The sequence below is a fragment of the Entelurus aequoreus genome, linkage group LG05 (genome assembly GCF_033978785.1).
Source record: "Entelurus aequoreus isolate RoL-2023_Sb linkage group LG05, RoL_Eaeq_v1.1, whole genome shotgun sequence".
Classification (NCBI taxonomy): Eukaryota; Metazoa; Chordata; class Actinopteri; order Syngnathiformes; family Syngnathidae; genus Entelurus; species Entelurus aequoreus.
Window position 1 is genome coordinate 31,265,714 of NC_084735.1, and position 22,145 is coordinate 31,287,858.

The window sequence follows — 22,145 nt, forward strand, 5'->3', positions numbered from 1 at the left end:
CTTCCTCTATAAACGACATAACTTTTACAGTAGGGTCTTACCTAATTGCTGCATTTACTATTGGGAGCCAGTCAAAGGAGAATTGCTTTTACGCCACAACTGAACCGCGTCCAAGCAGATCTGCTGCCCGAACAAGGCACACTTCTGTTCACATTTGAAACAAAATGAACCACCCTTTGAGGGGGGGTCAAAGGACTCAAGAGTAAAAATGCCTTTCAAGTTAAGATTTTGAATTGATTTTATTAGGCAAGGCAACTTTATTTGTATAGCGCTTTTCATACACAAGGCAGACTCAAAGTGCTTCACAGACAAAAAAGTGAAATGAAAGAAAAATAAAAGCAAAATTAAAATGCAGACAATAAAAATAAAAACAGTGCGAACGTTAAAAGTTAAAAGATTAAAAGATTTAGCTGAACGCTAAGGTGAACATAAAAGTCTTCAGTCTAGTTTTAAAAGTAGTCAGAGTTGGGGAGAGTCTGACATCTTCAGGAAGTTTATTCCAGCTATTTGTTGCATAGTGACTGAATGATGCGCTCCCTTGATTTGAGTTTACTCTGGGAACCGCTAACAGATTGGTCTCAGAAGATATAAGTGATCTAGAGGGTTTATATAGTGGGATTATATTAGAATTGTGTAACATCTTCACACCCCAATTATGTAACATTAGTCTTTTCACTCTTTGAGCCAATATGGAAGAAAATAAATCAAATGTTAGAAAAAGCTGCTCTTGAAGGAATTTCAGATTGTCAGCTGATCTTCCTGCTGAATGTCAGTCCGTCTGTCAGTGTCAACTTATTAGACCACATGACCTCTTTCCATTCTTTCACATGTTTGATATTTATGCTCTGGGCACATCGATGGCTTTCCCCCATTAATTTCACTGATGACTGTTTTTCTTAAGGCAACACGGCTGTTGAGTCCTGATCTCTTTACGTGTCTTCTCAGTCTGCATATTGTGTTTCTCCGCTTTTCTAATAAGGCAGAAACAAACCAGTCAATATGGAAGAAGGGCATCTCTATCCTCCTTCAAAACCGCACTAAAAGAACACCTCCAGGCAACTTCAACCCTAAACTAACACCCTCCCGTCCTCATCATACCTCTTCGGATTGTAAATAATCAAATGCAAAAAATCAAATGTAGACACTTTTTCTTATACTTTCTGATCCCTCTCTCTGTGTCCACTACTTGCTGTACATATCCTACCAAGTCAGTCCTTCATTGTTCCAATGTCCATTTCTCTGATGATGCAATTGTCGATGACGGAAGTGTTGTTACCAACCAAACCTAACCCCCCACCCCCCACCCCCACTCCATATCCCACACCCCAGATTGTAAATAATGTAAATAATTCAATGTATATACTCTGATGATTATCTTGTGTGATGACTGTATTATGATAATAGTATATATCTGTAACATGAATCAATTTGAGTGGACCAAGACATACACTTGAAACAAGTTGAAAAACTTATTCGGGCGTTACCATTTAGTGTTTAATTGTACGGAATATGTACTTCACTGTGCAACCTACTAATAAAAGTTTCATACAATCAATTAATCAATCAATGAAGGAAGAATTAATTCATTCCCCCAAAAAACAGCAGGGGGTCCATCGTCTGGCGGTGGTTTGGCTTCAAGTGGGAATATGTCGAACAGACAACCGTAATTTGTCAAGTGTGGAGCAAAAGCCTTGCTATAAAAAGTACCATTAATGCTAAAATGTAGCATCATTTGAAAAGTCCCCTGCTAGAGAATGAAGAGTGTTTGAAACTCCGCACGTCAACATCTCCATTCGGTGCCACACGCCCACACCATCAAAATGCCGAGGCAAACATTTCCAGATCAACACCGTATGAAAAAAATAGTGATTTTTTTAGTTGTGATTTCCTTCTCTGCATGAAAGTTTAAAAGTGGCATATATTAATGCAGTATGAAGAAGAATGTTTTAATGTAGACACATAGAATCATCATACTGCTGTGATTATATGCATCAAGTGTTAATTCAAGGCTAATGCAAAATATCCAAATATATATCGTGTATCGCGATATGGCCTTAAAATATTGCGATATTAAAAAAAGGCCATATCGCCCAGCCCTAGTTCAATGATGCCATTTCTGTTTGTCATGTATAATTTTGTCTATTTTGTGTTTATCCTTGAATAAACAGGTCAGTTTCTTGTTACCAACCATTGTGTATTATTCAAACTCACCTAATTCAGCTGGCTAGTTGTTATCAAGAGTACTAAAACCCTTTTCAACATGAATCTGACAACTAAGTAGGCTAAATAACTTTAAACTTTAATACATGCTCGTATCGGATCGGAAATGCAAAAACCTGGATCGGGACATCCCTAGTAGAAACATGGGTAAATAACTCCACAAGTACATTACATTCACTAATTGTGTTCAAGAAAAGATCAGTCAGAATAGTGCATAATGTTGGCTATAAAGAACATACAAATCCTTTATTTGATGCCATTTTATAAAATCAAAAAAGTTTATTTTATTTTTCAATATTGTACACTCAGCACCCCATGTTGACAGAAAAAAACTGAAATGTAGAATGTAAAAAAAACTCAAATCACATGTACATAAGTATTCAGACCCTTTGCTCAATACTTTGTTGTTGCACCTTTGGCAGCAATTACAGCCTCAGGTGTTTTTTAATACAATGCCACAAGCTTGGCACATCTGTTTTTTTGGCAGTTTCACCCATTCTTCTTTACAACACCTCATGTTCCATCAGATTGAATGGGAAGCGTGGGTTTTCATCCAGGATGTCTCTGTATATTGCTGCATTTATAAAAAATTATTGCATTATCCATTTCTTGCGTCTGGAGTGCACGCTCACATTTAGTGCCAGGGCGCATCTTAGACGTGCTAAAAAGTGGGTTCCATTGTAGATGCACCGCAGGACTGCTTCTAAAATACCCATAAAAGTGGTGCATGTCTGCTGCATGTTTTAAAACATAGCAAAATGCAGGAGCAATATAACATGAATGTACAGTAAATGAGTGTCTCCATAGTGACAGGAGGTAGCTGATGCAAATACCTAATTTAAATAAGGCAACTGTTAGCAATTGTACAAACAGTCTTAGTAGATCACCACACGACCACTAATAGTACACAAACTTTCATAGTTTGCACACGCTGTTTAGCATGTGGACTAATTTTTAAGGATGGCAAGAGTAGTTTCTAATGTTATGTCTGTTCACTAAATTGATCAAAATATTTCTGCCTTAGCAAATGTAGAGAAACATTCAAGATGGCATTTCATAAAAATGTTGTTCCTTAGGCATGGCTCCTGGCCAGCTCTACACATATCCTTCCAGGAGGTGGAGGAAGAAGCGGCAATGTCATCCTCCAGAAGACCCCCGGCTCATCTTCCCCCCTGTGAAGTCAGGTAACTGCCAAGTGTGGTCTACTGTTTCAATCAATCAAACTTTATTGCAGACTTCAACGTCCAAGTAGACATACAATCACATACAGTACATAAAATAAACAAAATACAGTATAAAAGGTATTATCACATAATTTTAAAAACAGTGCTTGTGCATAATCAGTGAAAGGCATCTGATAAATAAATACAAGCAGCAATTAAAAAAAAAAAAAAAAAAAAAAATTATATATATATATATATATATGTATATATATATATACACTTTTAAAATGCTGTTTATTCAAGTATCTTCAATATTCAACATTATATCACCGGGTCATGCTCTTGTCGTGATGCACAGAGCTTGATTTTGGCCTGAAGAAGGAGACACTCTTGTCGTCAGATGGCAGCAGCCTGGAGGCCCTGCTGAAGAGCGAATCCCAGGAGAAACGGGCACCCGCAGATCCCCGAGCATCCGAGGAAGACCTGAACCTCACCGACTATACCCCTGGCCTAAACCCCGCCACACGCATCAGAAAGGTTCTTATTCTGTCTATAGAATATCACCGCAGCATCGGTGAATAGTTAGAAGGCGTGCCTGTCTACGCCACAGAAAATCCTGGAGCCTGACGACTACCTGGATGACCTAGACGACGAAGACTATGAGGAAGACACGCCGAAGAGAAGAGGCAAAGGCAAGGGGAAGGTGAGTAAATACTGGCACAAGAACACATTTAAAACATTTTTAAAATAAGTATTAAAGAGGTGTGTGTTCAGGGTCGAGTGGGCAGCAGCAGCAAGAAGAAGGTAGACGCGGCAGCCATGGAGGACAGAGACAAGCCGTACGCTTGTGACAGTGAGTGTCGCTAATTGTTTGCAGAGGCTTCTTGTCGTCCCGTCTTTTTTTCTCTGCTCTCCTGAAGCCTGTCAGCTATTGAAGCTATTTAGAAGTCTCATTTTCTACTTTGGTGACACTATGACCACATTCTCCTGAGTGTCTCTGCTGTCGTCTCTTTTGTCCTCTCTTTCAGACACTATCAAACAAAAGCATATTTCAAAACCTTCTGAAAAAGGTACATTTTCTCCTTCTTACATCTGTCTGCATGTTTTGTGTCCTCCTTTAAACTGTGCTTGAATTTTTTCATCTTGAGTACTTCACTTATTAGTTTGTGGCTTTTTAAACAAATCTAATTGAGAAGAAGACAACCCTTGTCAACTTTCCTCAAACACGTATATGTGGTTGCAAGCTACTGTAGATAAGCGTGAATCTTGGGATTGTTCTGAGTACTTTTTTTGTATGGCTCCCCACTTTATGCATTTTGATGACGATTGAACAAAAAGCTCTTTCATGTTTATCGACCTATTTGCAAAATAATCAGAAAGACTCCAAATGAAACTGGAATTATTCCCCGAAGTCATAGAAATTGTAGGTATGCAACATAATCAAACATATCGTTTCATTAAATACTCTCGCAAGGAATTAACATTTCTGTATGTATGTAGCTCCAAATAACATTTTTAAACCAAATGCCAACATTTGCAATACAAATACGTGTAGCCACTACAGGTGGGAATCTTTGGACACCTCACAATTTGTTTACGATTCAGGGCTACAACTCAATTATAAATCAATTTGTCTATCCATTTATAATTATTATATTGTGCAATATTATTTTTTATCGGGACGGCGTGGCCTGGATGGTAAAGCGGCCGTATATAAATGGCATATTACAATGTTGTGTGCATAGCAGAACAAAGCCACCAATCAAGGCGGGACATCGACCGGGCTTGATGCAAGCAGAGAAACATTTCTCAATGAGTGAAAGTGACCACAGCGTTGTTATGGAGAGTTTTCTTCCGTGCCTGGCTGGCTTCCTTGTTTCTATTGGACTCACGCAGACATTTGTCCCAGTGCACTGCGTTCACAACACTTAAAAAAATGTTTTCAAGTTTCTTCCCAGCGGGACATTAAATCTACTGTATATACTGTATGTCACTCCCTGACAAAATAAAAAATCAAAGTGATGCGTATGCGTCTGGATAAAAAAAAAAAAAAAGAAGTAAGGAACTCAATGTAGCCTATTGTCTACAGTCACATAGAGACACCTGTCCGTCGGCAATCGCAGTCCTCGATAACCCGCATCGCGCTATTTGCATGGTATTTACATTGCCTCACACGATGAACACTGCAGTACATATATATCTATATGATGTAAATAATTGTTTTTGTTTCTATCACTACGTTTACAACAACACGGCAGATAACACGGCAGGAGCAGTCGCCTTTTTGTGCTCGCTATCCCAGTACTTTCTACTATCTACAAATGCCATTTCTTCACGTCATCATGAAAGACATGAACATCAAGCACAAAAACAAAGGAGACTGCTACCAGGCAATTATGCGCTGACTGCCGTGCTGCTATTACAGTCAGGAAAAAGAAGCAGAAATGTGAAAATTATGTTTTTTGTGCATCAAGATGTTCGCTGTGCGCCTGCTAAACACAACAGTGAAACAAAGTAAACTTCAAATATTTTCCACAGCCTCAAACATTTATTTACCTGTTTTTTTGTTATTATTATTTTATTTGTTATTTTTCATTTTATTTTGTGTTAAAAAAAATAGACATTGTCCGCGTCACTTCCTGTCAATGAGAAAGGACGCAAAGAAAAAGGCTCCGCTTCTGCTACCGGAGTTTTTGTTAAGTCTGAAGATTTTGACCACTGATTTGCGATCACAGCCACAGGAGTCACCTGGCATCTTCGATCTGATTTTGGTCAGTTGAGAGGCACTGATACGCTGAAATAAGGCGAGTTGGAAGAGCCGTTAGCCTCAAGCCAACGGCGCCTCCTGCAGTTCAAAGCGGTTGCCTAGCAACCAAAAGCTACGGCGAGTTTACAGCTGTTTTAAAGTGATTCCGACGTCGCAGAGTGATATAAGTTGACAGGCTGACACCTCAAATTGATCTCTGAACGGCGCAAGGTACGAAATTGTTGAAAAAACAAGTTAAAAGTGCCGCAAGTCGCTAAAGAAGTAACTGCCGTTAAGACATAAGAGGCGCTGACGTCAGCAACTGCCGCGATGCGAAAAGCTAAAGGAAAGACTGATTTGAAGCTGGACACGGGACATGATGGGAATCAAGAAGGGATACTACAAAAACTATTCCAGGATTTTAAAGAAGAAATGATACAAGAATGGAAAGAAATGATGGATGGATGGAAAGATGATATGAAAGAAATAAAAGAAGAAATGAAAAAAGATGTGAAAAGTCTGCAGCAAAATATAGAAAGTCTGCAAACTGAGAACAACTCCAGAAATAATGAAGCCACTGAAATGAGCAAACAAATGAAGACCCTTCAAGAAGACAACGACATGCTGAGGAATATCATAGATGAAATGGATCAGGATAAACGAATGAATGATATCATCTAGGGCTGCAACAACTAATCGATTAAAATCGATTATAAAAATAGTTGCCGATTAATTTAGTCATCGATTCGTTGGATCTATGCTATGCGCATGCGCAGAGGCTTTTTTTTTTTTTTTTTAAACTTTTTTTTAAATTTTTTTTATTTTTTTTAAAACAAACCTTTATTTATAAACTGCAACATGAACAAACAGCTGAGAAACTATAATCAAAATAAGTATGGTGCAAGTATGCTGGGTTTTTTCAATAAAATACTGGAAAGGACAGAAATGTAGTTTGTCTCTTTTATCCGATTATTAATCGATTAATCGAAGTATTAGTCAACAGATTAATCTATTATCAAATTAATCGTTAGTTGCAGCCCTAATATCATCGTGACAGGGCACCGAATTAAACCAAGATCCTATGCGAAAGCTGTGAATAATGAAGGTGAACCAGATGAAATGGATATGGTCTCAGCAGAACAGCAAGTGGTCAACTTTCTGCAATCAAAAGAAATTGAAATTGACATTAATACCATCGAAACATGCATCCCACTGAATGGAAGAAACAACAACGCCACTCCAGTTGTGCTCGTGAAACTCGTAAACAGAAAATCTAAAATGGCATTGCTGAGACAGGGAAAGAAGCTGAAGGGAACAAATATGTACATGAATGAGCATCTCACAAAACGTAATGCTGGAATCGCCAAGAAAGCACGCGACTTGAGAAAGCAGGAAAAAATCCAGGGAACTTGGAGCGCCAACTGTAAAATCTACATCAAGCTGAATGGAGGTCCAGAAGCAAGAGTAATTGTTGTCCATGACATCAAGGACCTGGACAATTTTTTAAAGTTTACACAGCTACCACAACAACGATGATAATGGACTCTGACAGAAAACAAGCACCCAAATTCAGCATAGACACTACTATGTTCCAAGGGACGACTAAACAAGAGGACCTACCTTCAGGATTGCATCCACCTACACTTACAGAGATTATTGAAACAACATCAAAGATTGTTGAACTAAAAAATTTCTGCAACAAAGATCACAAAATCCAGGATTTGGAAAATGATATAGACCCAGATACAAATTGTTTCTCCCATATCAGTAATAATTGTTTTTATTATACAGATGATCAATATAATAGCAACATTAAATGTGATAACAAATTGTCAATTATTCATTTTAATAGCAGAAGCTTGTATGCAAACTACAACAACATTAAGAACTTTTTGGAACACATCAACGAACCCTTCAAAGTGATTGCTGTCACAGAAACATGGATTGATGATAAAAAAGGAATAGATTTTGATCTGGAAGGATATGAACTTAACTACATCAACAGAACCAACAAAAATGGAGGAGGAGTAGCTGTGTACGTGATGAAGAACCTGAACTACAAAGTGGTAAAAAACATGTCATTTGCTATAGATAATATCTTAGAATGTATAACCATTGAAATATGTCAGGAAAAAAGCAAAAACATATTCATCAGTTGTATATATAGATCACCTAAGTCAAGTATAGAAACATTTGGAGAATGGATCAAGGCAACTTACATGGACAATGGTCAAAGAATAATTTTCTTATGTGGTGACTTTAATATTGACTTATTGAACCCTAACAAGCAAAAGTCTATTGATGACTTCATTGATACAATGTACAGCATCAGTTTATATCCTAAAATCACAAAGCCAAGCAGAATCACAGCACACTGTGCCACGCTTATTTATAATATTTTTACCAATGATTTTGATAATAACACTACAAGTGGTCTACTTATAACCGACGTTAGTGATCATCTGCCAGTTTTTACAATATATGATGGAAACTACAAGAAGAACATGGAAGACAAAAGGACATTTCGAAGACTGTGCACAGAGAAGAGGATGATTGCCTTCAAAATTGAGCTACAAAAGCAAGATTGGGACAATGTGTACAATGAAAAAGAGGTTGATGAAGCATATGAACATTTCTTAAACAAGTTCATAATACTTTATGACAAACATTGTCCATGGATACAACTCAGTAATAAGCAGAGAAAGAATAATCAACCATGGATGACAAAAGGATTAAAAAATGCTTGTAAGAAGAAGAATACACTATATAGCAAACTACAATCTGCTACCCAAGAAAATACAACAATTCTTCTCAAAAAAAGAGGAGAAATATAATCTTAGAGAGAAATGTAATTTAAAACATTTGTATGCACGTACAACACTTAAGACCTTCAGTATATCAGTATGTGGAATTAAATTATGGAATGGATTAAGCAAAGCAATCAAACAATGTACTAATATGATCCACATCAAGAAACTCTTCAAACTTAAAGTGTTTACAAAGTACAAAGAAGAAGAATACTGAATTTATTTAATTCATCCATTCTTTCACTCTCAAAATAATCTTACTTATCTCATCATATGAAATGTAACTTACTTCACCAATTATTATTTATTTATTTATTTATTTTTATTGTGATTACTTATGGAGTATATTGTGGATAAATTGAGAACAGGAAGTGAACAAAAGTTTTAGAAACTTATGTAAAAGAAAAGGGGTAGGATTAAATAAGCTCTGCTTCTTCCTACTCCTTTTTGAACATGTTGAAAAGAGAAACTGGAAATTGTGATGTATCATGTTGTATGCTTGCATGTTCGAAATAAACTCAAACTCAACTCAACTCAAACTCATTTGAGAAGATAGGAATTTTTTTAACAAATATTTTCTTGTGGAATACATGTGACCCAGCCTCACCCAGACTCTGTCTTCAGCGGCCCCCAAGTATCCATCCATCTTCTTCCGCTTATCCGAAGTCGGGTCGCGGGGGCAGCAGCTTAAGTAGAGAAGCCCAGACTTCCCTCTCCCCAGGTACTTCGTCGAGCTCTTCCCGGGGGATCCCGAGGACAGCTGGGAGACCCTAGTCTCTCCACCATGTTCACTGTCTTCCCCGTGGTCTCCTACCGGTCGGACGTGCCCTTAACCCCTCCCCAGGGAGGCGTTCGGGGGGGCATTCTGACCAGAAGCCGGAACCACCTCATCTGGCTCTTCTCGATATGGAGGAGCAGCGGCTTTACTCTGAGCTCCTCCCGAATGACAGAGCTTCTCACCCTATCTCCAAGGGAGAGCCCCATGGACAAAACTCATTTTGGCCGTTTGTACCCGTGATATTGTCCTTTCGGTCGTAACCCAGAGCTCATGACCACAGGTGAGGATTGAGATATAAATTGACCTGTAAATGGAGAGCTTTGCATTCTGGCTTAGCTCCTTATTTACCACGACCAACCGATACAGGGCCTTGCACCACTGTAGAAGCTGCACCAATCTGCCTGTCGATCTCACAATCCACTCTTCCCTCACTCGTGAACAAGACCCCAAGGTACTTGAACTCCTCCACTTGGGGGCAGGATTTACTCCCCAACCTGGAGATGGCACTCCTCCCTTTTCCAGGTGAGTATCATGGACTCGGACTTGGAAGTGCTGATTTTCATCCCAGTCGCTACACACTTCGCTGCGAACCGATCCAGTGAGAGCAGAAGATCCTGGTCAGATGAAGCCAGCAGGACCACATTATCCGCAAAAAGCAGAGACCTAATCCTGCAGCCAACCAACCGGATCCCCCCCCAACGCCCTGACTGCGCCTAGAAACTCTGTCCATAAAAGTTGAAAACAGAATTGGGGACAAAAGGCAGCCCTGATGGAGTCCAACCCTCACTGAAAACTGGTTCGACTTACTGCCAACAATGCTGACCAAGCTCTAACACTGATCATACATTGAGCGGATTGCCACAATCAGGCGGTCCGATACACCATACTCTCTGAGCACTCTTGACAAGACTTCCCGAGGGACACAGTCAAATGCCTTCTCCAAGTCCACAAAACACATTTAGACTAGTTGGGCAAACTCCCATGCACCCTCAAGGATCCTGCCGAGAGTATGGAGTTGGTCAACAGTACCACGACCAGGACGAAAACCACACTGCTCCTCCTAAATCCGAGGTTCGACTATCCGGTGTAGCCTCCTCTCCAGCACACCTGAATAGACCGTATCAGGAAGGCTGAGGAGTGTGATCCCACGATAGTTAAAACGAACCCTTCGGTCCCCCTTTTTAAACGGAGGAACCACCACCCAGTCTGCCAATCCAGAGGAACCGCCCCAATGTCCACGCAGTGTTGCAGAGTCTTGTCAACCAAGACAGCCCCACATGCCTTAAGAAACTCCGGGTGGATCTCATCCACCCCCGGAACCCTGCCACCGAGAAGCTTCTTAACTACCTAGTCAACCTCAGCCCTAGAAATAGGAGAGCCTATCGTTGAGTCCCCAGGTACTGTTTCCTCATTGGAAGACGTGTAGGTGGGATTGAGGAGGTCTTCGAAGTATTCCTTCCACAGATCCACAACATCCCCAGTCGACGTCAGCAGCACATTGTCCCCACTATACATTGTGTTGACAATGTTTGGCTTCCCCTTCCTGAGGCGGCGGGTGGTGGTCCAGAATCGCTTCAAAACCGTCCAAAAGTCGTTCTCCATGCCTTCTCCAAACTCCTCCCATGTACAAGTTTTTGCCCTCTGCAATCACCAAAGCCGCACACCGCCTGTCGGTACCTGTCCATTGCCTCCGGAGTCTCATGAGCTTAAAGGACCCGATAGGACTCCTTTTTCAGCTTGACAGTATCCCACACCGTTGGTGTCCACCAGCAGGTTCTGGGATTACCACCACGGCAAGCTCCGACCACCCTGCGGGCCCCCAAGTAAATTGAGTTTAAGACCCTTGTTGTATACTATATATTATAAATGCATTATGATTAATTATTTATTATATGTATAAAAAGGCTCTTCCGTTGGCTACTGATTTCTGAAGTATTGCGTCATTTGCGTCTTTTGGATGTAGTGTGCACAGCATAGATGTGTGTGTATATAAAAGACTATTTACATGAGAATTGTAGTAGCCTGCCATGGGAAAAAATGCCCCTACTTACCGAGCAGGAATCCTTGTTTTAGTTTCCGTGCCTTCTAAAACCACGGAATTCTCAAGACATTTTGTCTCCAGTTACCGTAAACTTGCAGCTCAAAGACGTACTCATTCATATCTATGGCTGACAGTGTGGTTGTCCTGTGTGGATATTTTTCTCCCTCTTCACTTATTAATATACTTGCTCATTTCTTCTTCTTAGCTTTTTTTCTTTCTGTTGTAACACACTTGCAGTTGGACATGGGTCGAAAGCACTTACAGTATTTTCTGGGCTAGAGAGCGCATCGGTATTTAAGCTGCATCGACCACATTTTTGAAGAAATAAATATATTAGCTGCACCAGACTTTAAGCTGCAGATATATACCGGTATGAAAGATTTTGTAGATTACTTACATACCTTAATTGATTCCAAACGGTGCCTGTTACAAGATAGTAACACGACTGATCAAACAATACCAAAGTCATGGACCCACTAGCTGAGGAAGCTAGTTCTTCAATCAGCGAAACAGACTCAATAGCTCCACAATGACCCTTTGGTGAATTTAGGAAACTGAAACATTACAAAAAGAATGCCATTGTAAGTTAATAATACTACCACAGACACTTGTAAAAATGTTAGCATATTTGTTAATGCTACCGACGCTAGCTTGATTTCATTACAATAGCACGTACAAATATGCATGAAAAAACTTCCTGGGGACATCACACATGGAATGGTTTAGTAATTATGAATTATTTGTTATATTTTAAAACTTACAAATGGGGGGTGGAGAACTCATCACATTTCTTGGTCGGTCTGCGACAAGACAGCAGCAACTTTGTGCTGAATAAATATTCAGCACGACTCCAAAAGAAAAATGGCAAGTAGTCCACTTGTGAGAGAAGTCGAGCATATGGAAACGATGGGACAAACAAGCTGAAGTACGAATGTACACTCAGGCCAGCAGGGGCCAGGAGAAGGACGGGGAATCGCACCAAAGTCCAACACGGTACAAATGGTTAGTGTGATTATGCCCTTAGAGCTCATGTTCATCCTTATTTTTACCTGAGCTTCTGCTGCTTTGTTGTACGTGTGACTCAAAGCCTCTCAGGCGATTGTAGGGAAGACAACACCCGCTTAGAAGTGTTCTCATCGTCGCAAGACTCCCACTCTCTCACCTGTCAATGACAGGCTGACTATATTCTGAAATCCCAAAAAGAGGACACATATATGCGTGCCAAGGCAGGCAGCATGCCAAGGCCGGGACTAGGTGAAAATTTGCCAATGATACTCGAACTTGCTTTATAAATAATATATTTATTTAAATAAAGCATTTTTTTCTCCTCTGTTAACAGCAGTGTTGGCGCTAGGAATTTTCAAAATGGGGTCCCAGAGACCCCATCAAGTCATAAAAATGGGGTCCTACAGTACATTTTTGGGGGCCCACTTTTTTTGCAAGCGTTTTGAAAACAAATGATAAACGTATGCGTTATCCTGTTATATCTTACATTCTATATTGTGTTTTGGAAAAAGGTTGTCATAAGCGTTACTTAATTCATTTTAAAAAATAATTTAAAAAAAGAAAACAAATTTGTATGCATATGTAAATGTATTCAGTTGTAAACATTCATTCACTTTCTTCTTTCCTTCATGGATCTAAACTTTACCGCTGCTGGTAGTTTTTTCTATGTTTTTATTTAAAAAGTTGTAGGTGAGGGCAGCACGGTGGGAGAGGAGTTAGTGAGTCTGTCTCACAATATGAATATCCTGAGTAGTTGTGAGTTCAATCCCGGCCTCTTTCTGTGTGGAGTTTGCATGTTCTCCCCGTGACTGCGTGGGTTCCCTCCGGGTACTCCGGCTTCCTCCCACCTCCAAAGACATGCACCTGGGGATAGGTTGATTGGCAACACTAAATTGGCCCTAGTGTGTGAAAGTGAGTGTGAATGTTGTCTGTCTATCTGTGTTGGCCCTGCGATGAGGTGGTGACTTGTCCAGGGTGTACCCTGCCTTCCGCCCGATTGTAGCTGAGATAGGCTCCAGCGCCCCCCGCGACCCCGAAGGGAATAAGCAGTAGAAAATGGATGGATGGAAGTTGTAGGTGTATTTATTTCAGTATAAAAGTGTAATAAGTGTTTTCTTGGGTCATGAAATGATGATAATGGTGTTCCAGGGCATACATACATTTTATATTTAACGTTTAAATCTCTGGAGTCTACATCAACTTCAGCTCTATCCCTCATTTCAAAAAGTTTTAGTTTTTTTTAATGTTGTTTTTTTATGTATATATTTGTACCATGAATTGATTAACGTGGACCCCGACTTAAACAAGTTGAAAAACTTATTCGGGTGTTACCATCGACCCCAAAAGGGACAAGCGGTAGAAAATGGATGGATGGATGTACTGTACTGTGCAATCTACTAATAAAGGTTTCAATCAATCAATCAATCAATCCACTCCCTCGCTCTCTGTCTCTGCCCCTCCCTCACGAATGCTGCTGCTTGCGCACACCTTCACAATTTGTTTTGTTTTTATCCCCTTCTTAACCCTGGACGTACATTGAAAATACACGCAACCCTAATTCAAAATGACGGACATTTGAGGCATTTAAGAAACCCAGCCCGGACAGCCCCGCTATAGCGGACATGTCCGGGGAAAAGAGGACGTATGGTCAGTCTAGTCAATGACCTCTAACCTCATAGCTTTATGTTGCCACGTGCACGCTTGTATTAACAGAGTTGCAATCATTTGTTTAAAAAAAAATATATATATATATATATATATTTATCGAAACGAGGGTTCTACCTGTAATAACTACCTTACTTCTAGTAGTGTCCTGGTATTCTCTGCAGTTCCGTAAATAAATGCAGTAATTTGTGGTAGGACTTTCAGTGTGTGGTTAATGTGAATTGCTGCCTACAAGTTACACAAAATGGACGTCAGAAGAGTTTCGCAGCCTTCTTTAGTGATAACGCATGTTTTGTTTTCCTGTCCTGGTGTCAGTTTGCGGGAAGCGCTACAAGAACCGTCCAGGTCTGAGCTACCACTACACCCACTCACACCTGGCTGACGAAGAGGGTGACGATGCGGAAGAGATGGAAGTCAGCGAGGCCCCGCCGCCGCCTCCACCGCAGCCCAAAAGTGAGTGTCCAATGGCAGACGTCATTTTGGTCATCCTGACACACTTGGCTTCAATAGAATGTTTCTTCAGCTGTTAAGAAAGGCCCAGACGGTATTGCCCTGCCCAACAACTACTGTGACTTCTGCCTGGGAGACTCCAAAACCAACCATAAGACGGGCCAGTCAGAAGAGCTGGTGTCTTGTTCCGACTGCGGACGCTCAGGTGGGTTTCACGCCACTTAATACAAGGTCATTCTGTTGGAAGCCTGCCAAAAAAAACATGGTGACCGTAGGACACCCATCCTGTCTACAATTCACACCCATCATGATGGCCGCCGTCAAGACGTATCGCTGGCAGTGCATCGAGTGTAAGTGCTGCAACAAGTGTGGCACCTCTGAGAATGATGTGAGTGTACACACACAAGCACACACGTTTTAGAATCCATAAGACATTTCATCTTCACATATTCACTTCCAGGATCAGCTGCTCTTCTGTGATGACTGTGATCGAGGTTACCACATGTACTGTCTCAACCCGCCCATGTCTGAACCTCCTGAAGGTTTGTTTTACCCTCACTCACGTACACACACTCTCATAAACGTTTCCTTCTGATTTTACATTTTCAAGCTGGTTACATTTTGGACCAAGTGCAATTAAGTGCTTGAAACTGCAACTCCTTTGGATCAATCAATCAATGTCAATCAATCAATCAATGTTTATTTATATAGCCCCAAATCACAAGTGTCTCAAAGGGCTGTACAAGCCACAACGACATCCTCGGTACAGAGCCCACATATATAGCAGATAGCAGAATATCTTCTGTATTTTTGTCAAGTCAAAAACTTGATTGTGTACAAAGCATTAGGACTTCCTTGAACAAAATATCACTACAAGAATAAAGGAAGACAATTATGGGAACATAAATATGAAGTATGAGAAGATAAATAAATATAAGGTATGCGGAGGGGGGGGGGGAATTGTTTCAATGTAATGAGATGGAAAAATTCAGAATTTCCCTCATTTTATAAGAATTCAACCAAAATATGAAAGAGAATAAACTTGACTTTACAATAATATATTTGTAATCAAAAATGAAAAACTAATTTTACAAGGACTTTTTTAAAAGTTTTACAAGAAGAAATCATGTAAGTATAGACTAGTCTACATTTTAAAGGGAACTGCACTTAATTTGTAATCGTTCACAATACTTACGTAAGACAAGAGCATATGTTTTTCTTTTTTTAATGCATTTTAACTTGTAATATCCGGCAAGTACAAGGTGTCTTTCTATGCCACAACAATGTGGAATGCGCTCCCAACAGGTATAAAATACAGGGCATCTCTATCCTCCTTCAAAACCGCAATAAAAGTTCACCTCCAGGCAGCTACAACCCTAAACAACCCGGATTGCTAATAATCAAATGTAAACAATCAAATGCAGATACTTTTTCTTATGCCTTCTGATCTCTCTCTCTCTCTCTCTCTCTCTCTCTCTCTCTCTCTCTCTCTCTCTCTCTCTCTCTCTCTCTCTCTCTCTCTCTCTCTCTCTCTCTCTCTCTCTCTCTCTCTCTCTCTCTCTCCACTACTTGCTGTCCATATCCTACCCCCCCTCCACACCCCTGATTGTAAATAATGTAAATAATTCTATGTGATTATATTGTGTGATGACTGTATTATGATGGTAGTATATATCTGACAGTATATATCTGTATCATGAATCAATTTAAGTGGACCCCGACTTAAACAAGTTGAAAAACTTATTCGGGTGTTACCATTTAGTGGTCAATTGTACGGAATATGTACTTCACAGTGCAACCTACTAATAAAAGTCTCAATCAAAATCAATCAATCAAAGTCTAACAATGAAGCTACTGGAAGTCCTCTATTGTGCCCATAAAGCCCTCTAAAAAACATCTAAAAAACACCATTACTACTCTTATTTACATGATGTCGCAATCTGAATATTAACCGAGTATTCACAATATTGTTGTTATTATAAGTGCTAACGCCAGGGAACTACTTTTAGCGGCGCCGTGATCACAGATGGCTAACTGGCTTGCGGGTATTGAAATAGTGAGCTGCTGTTGCTGCATCGCCTCTGAGTTGGTAAAAGTTAAGTGTCAATTATAAATCATGCCTCTCACTTGTATAGCAGAAGTTTGTGGCCATAAATCAAGAAGTTGGTTAACTTTGACATTCAACTTGTACGCCAGGGGTGTCAAACTCAAATACAGAGTGGGCCAAAATTTAAAACTGAACAAAGCCGCGGGCCAAGGTTGAACAAATTAACCTTTTAATAGAGACCTAAACAAGTTTTACATTGAATATTGAACAAGCAAGGTTTATATAACTTTATAGTGACATGCAAAATCGAGTTTCAAATAATAATAATAATAATTTAAAAATATCAATGGCATATCAAATACAATTTAAATTAAAATTGAATGCCTTTTTTCTATTTGCAGCCTTCTGAGGTAAATATCAACATTTTATTTTTTCCACAGGCTAATAAATTTGAAAATAAAATAACAATGAATCAACCAACCATTCAGGACTTTAAACTGCTCAGTTTGCAACACACTGATCTAATCTGATGTGCCCAAGCCAGATACCTGGCATCTTTTCTTGGATGCTAGTTCATTAATGTCGGGGCTCAGGCTTTGAGCTGAGGCAACCTTCATTATCGAACGTAGGTGTTCATCAGTCATTATATCTTGTAGTCCACCCAGACCACAGTCTTGGGGGCGTGCCTTAAAGGCACTGCCTTTAACGTCCTCTATGAGCTGTCGTCACGTCCGCTTTTCATCCATTTTAACAACGTGCCGGCCCAGTCACAAGATATGTGCGGCTTCTGTACGAACACACACGTGAATGCAACGCATACTTGATAAACAGCGATACAGGTTACACTGAGAGGGTATAAAAAACTTTAACACTGTTACAAATATGCGGCACACTGTGAATCCACACCAAAAAAGAATGACAAACACATTTCGGGAGAACATCTGCACCGTAACACAACATAAACACAACAGAACAAATACCCAGAACCCTTTGCAGCACTAACTCTTCCGGGACGCTACAAAATACCACTGTGTACTTAAAATGACCAAAATATGTAAATATTAAATGTTATTACTGTAATGTGCCTGTTACTTAACAAATGTATACTTACAGCGTGTATATAAAACGTGGATGGAGGTTTTTGGATGTTGTTAGCTGACTCTTGCTAGCATTTATTTTCGTGTTAGAATGCATTAAAAAAAAGAAAAACACCTTTGCTTGTTTCACATGATTGTGAATGGTAAGCAACATTCCCACAAAAGAGCATAAATTCATATTAAATCATGAGAATAAATTCATATCACAATAACATTTATTTTGGTACCTCAATTTACAAGTATTTTAGGATATTAGCTGTCTCGGCTTTTTGCAAACCTTTAAGTTGCGAATAGCCATCCATCCATCCATTTTGTACCACTTGTTCCTTTTGGGGTCGCGGGGGGTGCTGGAGCCTATCTCAGCTGCATTCGGGCGTTTGGCGGGGTACACCCTGGCAAGTCACCATCTCATCACAGGGCGAACAGAGATCATTTGAGTTAAAATTGTGCTGTTTTGAGAGGTCCAATCATGGATTACATTAATTTAAATTCACTTCAATGGGAAGGGCTGACGGCAGCACAGGGGTTAGTGCATGTGCCTCACAGTACGAAGGTCCTGGGTTCGATCTCCAGGCTTGGGGTCTTTCTTTGTGGAGTTTACATGTTCTCCAAGTGACTGCGTGGGTTCCCTCCGGGTACTCCGGCTTCCTCCCACCTAGGGCTGGGCGATATGGCCTTTTTTTACTATCTCGATATTTTTAGGCCATATCGCGATACACGATATATATCTCGATATTTTGCCTTAGCCTTGAATGAACACTTGATGCATATAATCACACCAGTATGATGATTCTATGTGTCTACATTAAAACATTCTTGTTCATACTGCATTAATATATGCTCATTTTAAACTTTCAGGCAGAGAAAGAAATCACAAGAGTCAATTTACCAAAACTGTATTTATTAAACTGTTATTAAGCAGTGGCACAAACATTCATGTCATTTCCAAAACAGAAAGTGCAAGATTGTCAGAGACATTTTAAAACAAGCTATTAGGGCACTTTTGTGTATGGTGTCACTAAGATGACTTATCAAAACAACACTAAATTAAAATGCACTTTTTGTACAGAACACCACTACAATAGTTTAAAAACATGATGTCACACAAGAAATTTCAATAAGTGTCAAATAAAAATGAGCTACATAATAGGAAATCAAATAGTGTTCGTCCTTCGCTATGTGGTAGGTTCCTACGGACATTATCTCCTTTTGTTGTCGACTCTTTTTTTCATACGGTGTTGATCTGGAAATGTTTGCATCGGCATTTTGATGGTGTGGGCGTGTGGCACCGAACGGAGATGTTGACATGCGGAGTAAGCACTCTTCATTCTCTAGCAGGGGACTTTTCAAATGATGCTACATATTAGCAGTAATGCTACTTTTTGTAGAAACGCTTTTGCCCCACACTTGACAAATTACGGTTGTCTGTTAACATATTCCCACTTCAAGCCAAACCACCGGCAGACGATGGACCCCCTGCTGTTTTTCTTGGGAATTAATTATTCCTTCATTTGTTACCAGATTCGCACCTTCTTTCTCTCGTATTACCACTCGCATCACAGCTAACTTACCCATGCCGCTACCTCTCTGCTCCGCGAGGGCGTATACGTATGTGACGTATGTAGAAGGTGCGCTTGCTGTCTGTGAGAAGGAGACACAAGAAGGAGTGGGAAGAGCCTATCGTGTAATGCCAGCAGCTCAAAGCAACTGCGTGAGAACGTATACTCCAATATCACGATATAGTCATTTTCTATATCGCACAGAGACAAACCCGCGATATATCACGTATATCGATATATCGCCCGGCCCTACTCCCACCTCCAAAGACATGCACCTGGGGATAGGTTGATTGGCAACACTAAATTGGCCCAAGTGTGTGAATGTGAGTGTGAATGTTGTCTATCTGTGTTGGGTGGTGACTTGTCCAGGGTGTACCCCGCCTTACCCCCGAATGCAACTGAGATAGGCTTCAGCAACCCCTGCGACCCCGAAAGGGACAAGCGGTAGAAAATGGATGGCTGGGAAGGGCTGATTTGAGGCACCAATTTTTTGAGTTAGGAGGTCAGTCATGTAACCAATTAAGCTTGGAAGTTGAAGTACTTTATACTACAGGAAAAAGTTGTCATTTTAGTCTTAGTTTTACAAAAATAAATTAATAAGAAATACGCTGTAATATTATTGTATTCTCATGAGTCATTCTTGTTAAATACTATTCTAATACAAATTACAAAAAAAAGTAAACTATATTAGGTTTAACAAATCCATAGTTTTTTCAAAAATAAAGATTGCCTTTAATAAGACTTTTTCTCTGTGTTGCTGTTGGCATTTGTGTTGTGGCCCTCAGGGAGCTGGAGCTGCCATCTCTGTCTGGACCTCCTCAAAGATAAAGCATCCATTTATCAGATGCAGATCACCCCGCCCTCATGATGGCCACTCCTTCTGCGCACACTCGCACTTTGAGCTGCATCATCAGCGGTGATGTGAGGAGCACACGGGTGTGTCCAGAGGGAGGGTGTGATTGGTCCAAAGGGAAGTACACTTTACCACGCTGGCCTCATGTCTTGTAATATGACTGTTACCACACCTGCAACCATCACATTAACTTTTGTACAATTTATATATATTTCTAAAATACACTTTATTAGACTTGCCATAATGCCATGCCAGTGGCCACAGGCTAATAATAGATCTGACAGGCTTATGAACATGGCTCCAAAGGTGAAGAGTGACTGAAATGAAATGTTGCTTAGGAGCAAGTTTCTAAAGGAACTACAAACATGGCACCAAAAGTACTATCATGTAGTTTTTGTTAAAACAGTTATTTATTGACAGCAATGGGAAAATGACTATATATATAGTTATATACACACCTTTACAAAGAGAACAATTTGCTTACTGTTGTTTGCAGGGGTGTCTAAGTGCACTGCACTATGGTTAAATATGAAACATTTCAGGAAAAGATTGAGGGTAAATGAGTCATTAATTAATATTTGGGGTCCCTAAAGTGCACTCCTGACATGTAAATGCGGATTCTTCCTCCCACTAAAGCCAGCCTCCTTGTTCATGTATGTTGAAGATGTATGCATGCGCCATTTTAGCTCCTCGTTGCTGTGTTCTAGCAGTTTGCTACTTAGTCACTTTCTTTCCAACTTGATGCTGAGTGTTTGAGGAGAGGGTGATCGGACTTACATGTGTTCAGCGATCATGCACCTGTCAGAGCTTTGAAGTAGGGTTAGGCTAGATTTCAGTCGTACTTGCAAAGCAGAGAAGTTTCTTGCAAATGTTGGGAGAAAACATTGCTGCCTGCAAAATGAAGTGAGTGTTTCGATGAAAACTATCAGCATAGGTGACTGCTGGAATGTCTCCTAGGAATATAAATAAAATACTAAACACTGTAATATTGTTTTGTGTGCCACACTACTTTGGACAGTATACATATACACAAGTCAATAATTTTATAATTACGCAAAATCAATATAGATCTAAAAATCTTTATATCTAAAGCAGGGGTCACCAACGCGGTGCCCGCGGGCACCAGGTCGCCCGTAAGGACCAGATGAGTTGCCCGCGGGCCTGTTCTAAAAAAAAAAAAAAAAAAAATATATATATATATTTTTTTTTAAATAAATCTACATAGAAAAAACAAGATACACTTTCAATCAGTGCATCAACCCAAACAACCTCCCCCATGCACACTCATCCACACCCACTCACACAAAAGGGGTTATTTCTTTCTGCTACCAATATTCTGGTTCCCACAACATAGCCAACACATCTGCAAGGGACACAGTCCCTGAAGCACACATGATTGTATAGGCTGCTGGTCCACTAACATTTTCATTAATTACTATTTTTTATGTAATTATTTTTATATTGTTTTACTTTCTTTTTTATCCAAGAAAATGTTTTTTATTTATTTATCTTATTTTATTTTATTTTTAAAAAAAAGGGCCTTATCTTCAACAGACCAGGTTGTCAATGAAATTAGATTTGTTTAAAGGGTTTTTTAAACCAGGCCCAGTCCAGATAATGTCCAAGTCGGACTCAGCAACACACACCTTCATTCATGTACACAGAAAAAAATTAGGGAACACAACAGATTGCATATAATTTATAAACAAAATTA

At 39.9% G+C, this 22,145-nt stretch overlaps 1 protein-coding gene across 2 annotated transcripts in view; it reads left to right on the top strand.

The window, feature by feature from the left end:
• The window catches only part of dpf2 (double PHD fingers 2), a 39,377-nt gene extending 17,960 nt beyond the window's left edge, over nucleotides 1-21,417 (top strand). Inside the window, exons 3-12 of one of the 2 annotated variants that reach the window (XM_062047755.1) lie at nucleotides 3,297-3,404; nucleotides 3,742-3,920; nucleotides 3,994-4,086; nucleotides 4,158-4,236; nucleotides 4,412-4,453; nucleotides 14,741-14,878; nucleotides 14,949-15,080; nucleotides 15,151-15,263; nucleotides 15,336-15,417; nucleotides 20,364-21,417. In XM_062047755.1, the coding sequence (XP_061903739.1) occupies nucleotides 3,297-3,404; nucleotides 3,742-3,920; nucleotides 3,994-4,086; nucleotides 4,158-4,236; nucleotides 4,412-4,453; nucleotides 14,741-14,878; nucleotides 14,949-15,080; nucleotides 15,151-15,263; nucleotides 15,336-15,417; nucleotides 20,364-20,446 (1,049 nt within the window). In that variant the 3' untranslated portion in view covers nucleotides 20,447-21,417. The remainder of the gene's footprint in view (nucleotides 1-3,296; nucleotides 3,405-3,741; nucleotides 3,921-3,993; nucleotides 4,087-4,157; nucleotides 4,237-4,411; nucleotides 4,454-14,740; nucleotides 14,879-14,948; nucleotides 15,081-15,150; nucleotides 15,264-15,335; nucleotides 15,418-20,363) is intronic. The other variant, XM_062047756.1, reaches the window with a different exon arrangement.
• Nucleotides 21,418-22,145: the final 728 nt, after the last annotated feature.